We start from the raw sequence: 6,000 nt of genomic DNA on the forward strand, positions 1-6,000 counted from the left end.
GGCGTATGATTAATGCGGAAGGCAGCGACTAAGTCCTCCTCCTGATCATGCCTCTGCACCCAGAGCTAATAAAAGTTTATAGATTGCCTTTATGTGGTCCTAGCCAGTGAAAGCTGGACATCCATTAATGAAAAGTTATAGAGAGCTTGGAGGGAAATCAGGTTGGCCATGTGCATAGATACAAGCCTTATAGAAAGCTGGCCATTGATTAGGATTTTTCTTCATTTACTTCAACACATAGATGTGTGAATATATATATAGGATATATAGGATTATAGAGGAACAGTATGAAATAAAAATAAAAATGTAGATTTTGGAGTCACATGAATTGAAACAATTTTCCCCCCATCTCTTATTATATATATATATATATATATATATATATATATATATATAATTGTTTCAATTCATGTATATGACTATATATATATTGTTATATATCAGTTGGTCCCTGGTGATTCTCAACCCTAATTTATATAATTATTTATGTATATATGTATATAAAGCCGCTTCCTAGCCGCTAGAGATGATCGATTCAGTAATGTATAAAAGTAAAATTTCTACTGTAATTGAACTACAGGCTGGAAGTGGGTAGTTACCTGAGACGTCTGAAAGACTGTGAGACAGGGACACGGCAGCCAGAGAAGACAGAAAGATGCTTAGGCTTAAGGAAGGTAGTAATTTGAAAGGGCAGCTTAAAGCTCAGAGATACCGTGAAGCTTAGGAGGACAAATGATGCAGTGGACGCAGCGACATAACAGGATTTAATGGACAGGTAAGAAATGCAGATGGATGGCGAGAGCGAGAAGATTTAAAGAGCTGCCCGAATCTAACAGCCAGCTACATCAGAAAAGAGCTTTTATGGTTTAAAAAATACTAGATTTTCTAGATTTTATACTACACTAAATGTATAATTTTAAATATAATGTGTTTAAAAGCACAAATAAATAAGTCAACTGATTGCTTAAGGCAATCCTTTCCATGTTTGTTTGTTTGTTTTAATCACATAAAACCCCTCATAACCCATCATGATGAATCTTCATCATGTTTTAAGTCTGAAAAAATCACTTAGAGACTCTAAAATCGTGCATGAACTTTGTCAATACAAGAATCGCTTTGCCGGTTACGTTGTGAAGTAACTATCAGACAACGAGGATCTTAACTAATGATTATTTCCTTTCCTTTCTCGCACAGACGATGCCCTGAAGGTGCACAACGGCCCACCCAAGAACAGCTACATGGATCAGAGCTTCCACGGGCTCAACCCCATCCTGAACATCCCGGTGCGTTTGCGCGAGGTGGAGGAGGCGGAGCGTAATGCTGGGTTGACGGGCATGCGGTTGGAGCGCTGGGTGGACGGTCTGGTCGGCGAGGTGTGGGCAGCTGCGGACGTTTGCTCAGCGACGCCCTCCGGCTGTCCTGTCCTGCAGTCCTGCAGAGACACGGCATGGAGCTCGCTCAGCCCCGATCCCAAATCACAGCTCGGGCCTCCCAAATCCAACGGCACCATAAGGTAGCAGGAACGCTACCCCTGCCCTGCATCTCCTGCTGCATCGCCTTCGTTTTGCTGTCATATATTTTGTTTTTGAATTATTTATTGTTTTTCACATCGCTCAGACGAGCCTGAGCCGTACGGCCCTCCTCGGGCGCGGGGTGAGACAGCGTACACTGAGGAATTTTATTATTATTATTTTTTAAAGCAGATCTTTATGAAGTGCTGTTTCAGACTCAGTCATATGAGTGCAATTGAGCTTTTTTTCTATTTATTTAGGTTTGAGAATTATAATAACTGTGATTTAAATATTTGTTAAACTTGATCGAAAATTTTTTTGAATATTAAGATGCCTTTCGCACGGACTCTGCTCGGGACATTTGCAAGCACAGGACGGACCTCAACATACTGTAGGTACTGTGACCAAAAGGGATGCGTTTAGTGTAAGGCTTTTCATCTACACAGGTATTCACACACACACACACATCCATGCACATATTACCCCGCAGTCTGTGCAGAAGTGTCCATAAAATACTAAACTGCGGCATGAAAGGCTGCGCGATGGGAGTCTCCAGCTGCCCGCAGTCGGCGGGGCGTGGCGCTCTGCCTCCGGCCACAGTGGCTCCTCACGGGCCCGTCTGAAGAATCGAACATTGGGTTAATTGCCAAGTTAAGTTGAGCTGGGCCACACTTCACATTTCACGAGTGCAGGAGCTGAAAGCAGAATGTGTGTGGGAAGGCTCTTGGAACTGCCAGGCCGCCTGTCTGTCTGTCTGTCTGCCTGTCTGTCTGTCTGTCTCTGTCTGTCTGTCCGTCTGTCTCTGTCTGTCTGTCCGTCTCTATCTCTCTCTCTCTTCTGGCTTTTTCGGACTCTTGACTCTACAGCTTGCTGTTGCCTGCAGGCTGCCTGACTTAAAATGGAAAGTGTCAGCTGTGCTGGCACACAAAGGGAGAAGAAAAAAATATATAATAAAAAATGATTTTATTCTTTTTTTACTTTATTTTCCCTGAAGCAGAGGATTTACTGTGTAGAATAAGGGTACTGAGTTGGCTATTTATTCATGTGTTTATATATAAATGAAATAGATATTTTTTTAGTCAATGACTAATGTCTATATGCTGTTTTTTGCAGCTCAATCAATACCTTTTTGTAAAAAACAAGCTGCCTTTATTTACAAAGGCCATTGCCCCGACTCGACCAGATTTAAACAAATGCAAGGTGCGATTAGCATTAGCATTAGCGCTGCACCGTCCCTGCCGAGGCCCCGCGATCCGGGGACCGGCGATCTTTACGTCAAATACTGAGCCAAGCCTCTTTAACGACGAGGTCGCCGCGTCTCACAGATCCTGCGGTCAGTTACCGGGATGAGGCCTCCGAACCCGCGTGGATGTGGCACGTCGGCCGCACGGTCGTCACGAATCCTCCGTAATCATCACAGGGCCACCTCCGCTTTCTGGCTGCTTGGGGCTTATTTTTAGCAGAGAAGATTGCAAGCTTGCCGGACTTTTCACTGGACCAAGAGTTTCCTTCATATTTATACCGCTTTTATGGCTTCACGTTAAGCACGCAGGACTCCGTGTGTATATATATATATATATATATATATATATATATACACACACACACACACACACGCACACACACTGGCTTGGGCGTCTCCTGAAGAGCAGGTCTGGCTGATCTCCTCTGTATGCAACCCAGATGGTTGGGGGTTTGTTGTCGTGACGGGGTTTGTTTTGTGAGGTTTGATCCGAATCGAAGCTTTTCTGCCGTCTTTAATCCCATTGGTGTTACGACAGTATTGTGGACATCGCCGCGTCTCTGATTTAAGACCTCACGAGCAAGCAAGAAGTCATCCTTTGGATTTATTTTTTTTAATAAAGAGTATAATGTGTGTGTGGTGATACAGTATGTGTGTGTATTTAAGATTGTAAAACTGCACATCTGTTTTGGAGAAAATCTTTTTTGAAGAAGTCAATCTACCGTCATTTACCTCTTTTTAAGGAAATTTGTTCCGCTCACGTTAAACCTTATTTAAAACTCACTTCTACATAGTCTTATGTACTATAGCTATTTTGATATGAATGATAATGTCATTTCTTTTGTAATGGACAGATGTTTTTAAAGTATATAACAGTGTTGAGAGTCTCGGATGCAGTGAAGTGAACGGCTCTGGAGGGAAGAGATGGAACGTGGAAGGCTAGCGAGACTTAAAAAAGAAAAAAAGGGGGGAAAAAAAGTCTGACTGTGTGATTTATAAAGCGCTTAATGATCATTTTGCCTTTCATAGAGTTTCACAGCAAACTGTTGTCATCAGTGCTGGAATGTTTTGTTGGGCAACTGTTGCACAATTTATTCTGAATTCCCGGCTCTCTCTCCGGCAGGAGGTGGCCTGCGTGCCTTAGCTTCTCTCCCGTCTAAGGATCTCCCGACCTTCTGTGTGTCAACATCAAGCCAAAAGAAAAAGAAATTCATTTCACTCTGCTGGTGTAAAATGCCTTCTGTATTGCTGATCTGTTGTCGCTTTCTTTATGTTTTTGTCTTTTTTTTTTTCCCCACGACTTAAATTTTATTTGAATTAAAAGAAAGAAATCATTTGTCTTCATTTCTGTGCGTCACACAAGCTGCTGGAGTGTCACATCACATCAGCCGTTTAACACACTGACATCACGGCGTTGGCCGCGGAAAAGCGACGTTACAGACCGCTCAGAGCTCGACGAGGAACGCTACAGATATACAGACGCTCTCTCTCTCTCTCTCTCTCACATCGACTCTTAAATCTGAACCAAAAGTCTCTAAAGTCCCTCTGTTACACTCGAGAGAACCTGGTGGCCATTTTGTAAAGTCTACAGAGTCCATCAGAGTGACTCGAGGGTCCTGAGCCAATAACAGACTGATGAGGTGACGTGTTAAACACAGGTCTGGGATCTGAGCTGATCATCTGTAAATAATCACAAGTCTTTGTATCAAATTTCATGCAAATAAATTAACTATGAATCAGTGAACTGCTCAGAATAATTATGGACTACGACCCGCTGTAAATAAATTAAACAACAGACATAAACTTTTATTTGTATACTATTTATTTTATAAACTATTTATATAGCTTTATTTTTTTTCTAGCATAAAAGTACATGATTTACTTACTAATATACATTAAACACAAAATCATTCTTTTTAACATTAAAAGTGCAAATGGACATATAGGGTGAAGTATTATATATATAGTATGATATAGTATTATATATTATATAAGTATTATATAAAAAATGTGTGTGTGTGTGTCTAAGAAGCTACTTCTGAAGTTTATGTGACATGGAAGTGACCGATCTCGCTTCCCTAAACATTCCAAGTTTCTAACTTCAGCGGTTGGAGAGATGATTTGATATGAGCCCAGCGTTATACCGTCACACTTCAAACAATAATTATTTAAAATACAAATTATTCTAAATGGTTAGAAAGCATGTGACCTGTAAAAATTGCTGCTTAAATAGTTTTTTGGTAAAAGCTTAAAAAGCAAAAAATCTGTAGTGTCCGTAACCGTGTCAAATTCATGCTTAACACTTTAGAATACTGCATTTTAGAATAATAGACTTTTTTAGCTTTATGTCTTTTCATGTGAAATATAAATCGGCCGAGTTTCATCTGAGTGACAGTTAAGATCAATAAAAGATCTGAATTTAAAAACGTTACAGACGCTAAAACATAAAAGGTCATGAAACTGGTCGTATATGATCCTGTCTGAAAATTCACTTTTTCACAGAAGTTTCATTAGGTTTTGGCTGATAGTTTAACAACTTAATAAAAAAAAATAATAATTACATTTTGTGAAAAGCCAAACTGATTGGATTGAACGTGACCTTGTTGAGCTTTTTCTGACGCATTTTTCCTCTCGACCGATGAAGAAAAGGCAGTGTAATTAGACGCTAAGCAGCACAACACACACACACACACACACACACACACGTCCACACCTGCGTCACCTGCACACCTGCAGCTAGCGAGCACATCTGTCCACACCGTTCACACACACACACACACACACATACACACACACGCTGCGTGCTGCTGACATTATTCTTCAGGCCAAACAGTTCTACACACACACACACACACGGCTGCTTAATTAAGCTCCTATGACTGCTGAGCGCCGGTGGGATTTGTAGAATAGACCCTGATACCCAGTGGAGAGAGAGAGAGAGAGAGAGAGAGAGAGAGCAGGGCTTTTTTTAACCTCTCCACAAATGCCCTTCACTCCTGATGTCCTGTAATCTTCCATAGTTGGTATAAAGTTAGAAACCATTACTAGGGTGGGGTTCAGCTTTGACACAGTTTGCACACTAATTTATGCTTCCAACCACCATGTGTGTGTGTGTGTGTGTGTGTGTGTGTGTTTTAAAGTCTAGGAATAGACTCGAGTCTGTGGAGAATCAGTGAAAAGGTTAGAAAGTGTAGGCAGCCACAAGAGCTCCAGCTGAACATCTCTGATCTTTCTGAAGTAAAGCAA

The 6,000-nt window shown here is 41.2% G+C and overlaps 1 protein-coding gene across 1 annotated transcript in view; it reads left to right on the top strand.

Moving 5' to 3' along the window:
- Positions 1 to 2,285, top strand: part of xylt1 (xylosyltransferase I) — a 60,236-nt gene extending 57,951 nt beyond the window's left edge. The window contains exon 11 of the mRNA XM_053514241.1: positions 1,195 to 2,285. Coding sequence (XP_053370216.1) covers positions 1,195 to 1,517 — 323 coding nt within the window. The 3' untranslated portion in view covers positions 1,518 to 2,285. The remainder of the gene's footprint in view (positions 1 to 1,194) is intronic.
- Positions 2,286 to 6,000: the final 3,715 nt, after the last annotated feature.

This window comes from Clarias gariepinus, chromosome 16 (genome assembly GCF_024256425.1).
Source record: "Clarias gariepinus isolate MV-2021 ecotype Netherlands chromosome 16, CGAR_prim_01v2, whole genome shotgun sequence".
NCBI lineage: Eukaryota > Metazoa > Chordata > Actinopteri > Siluriformes > Clariidae > Clarias > Clarias gariepinus.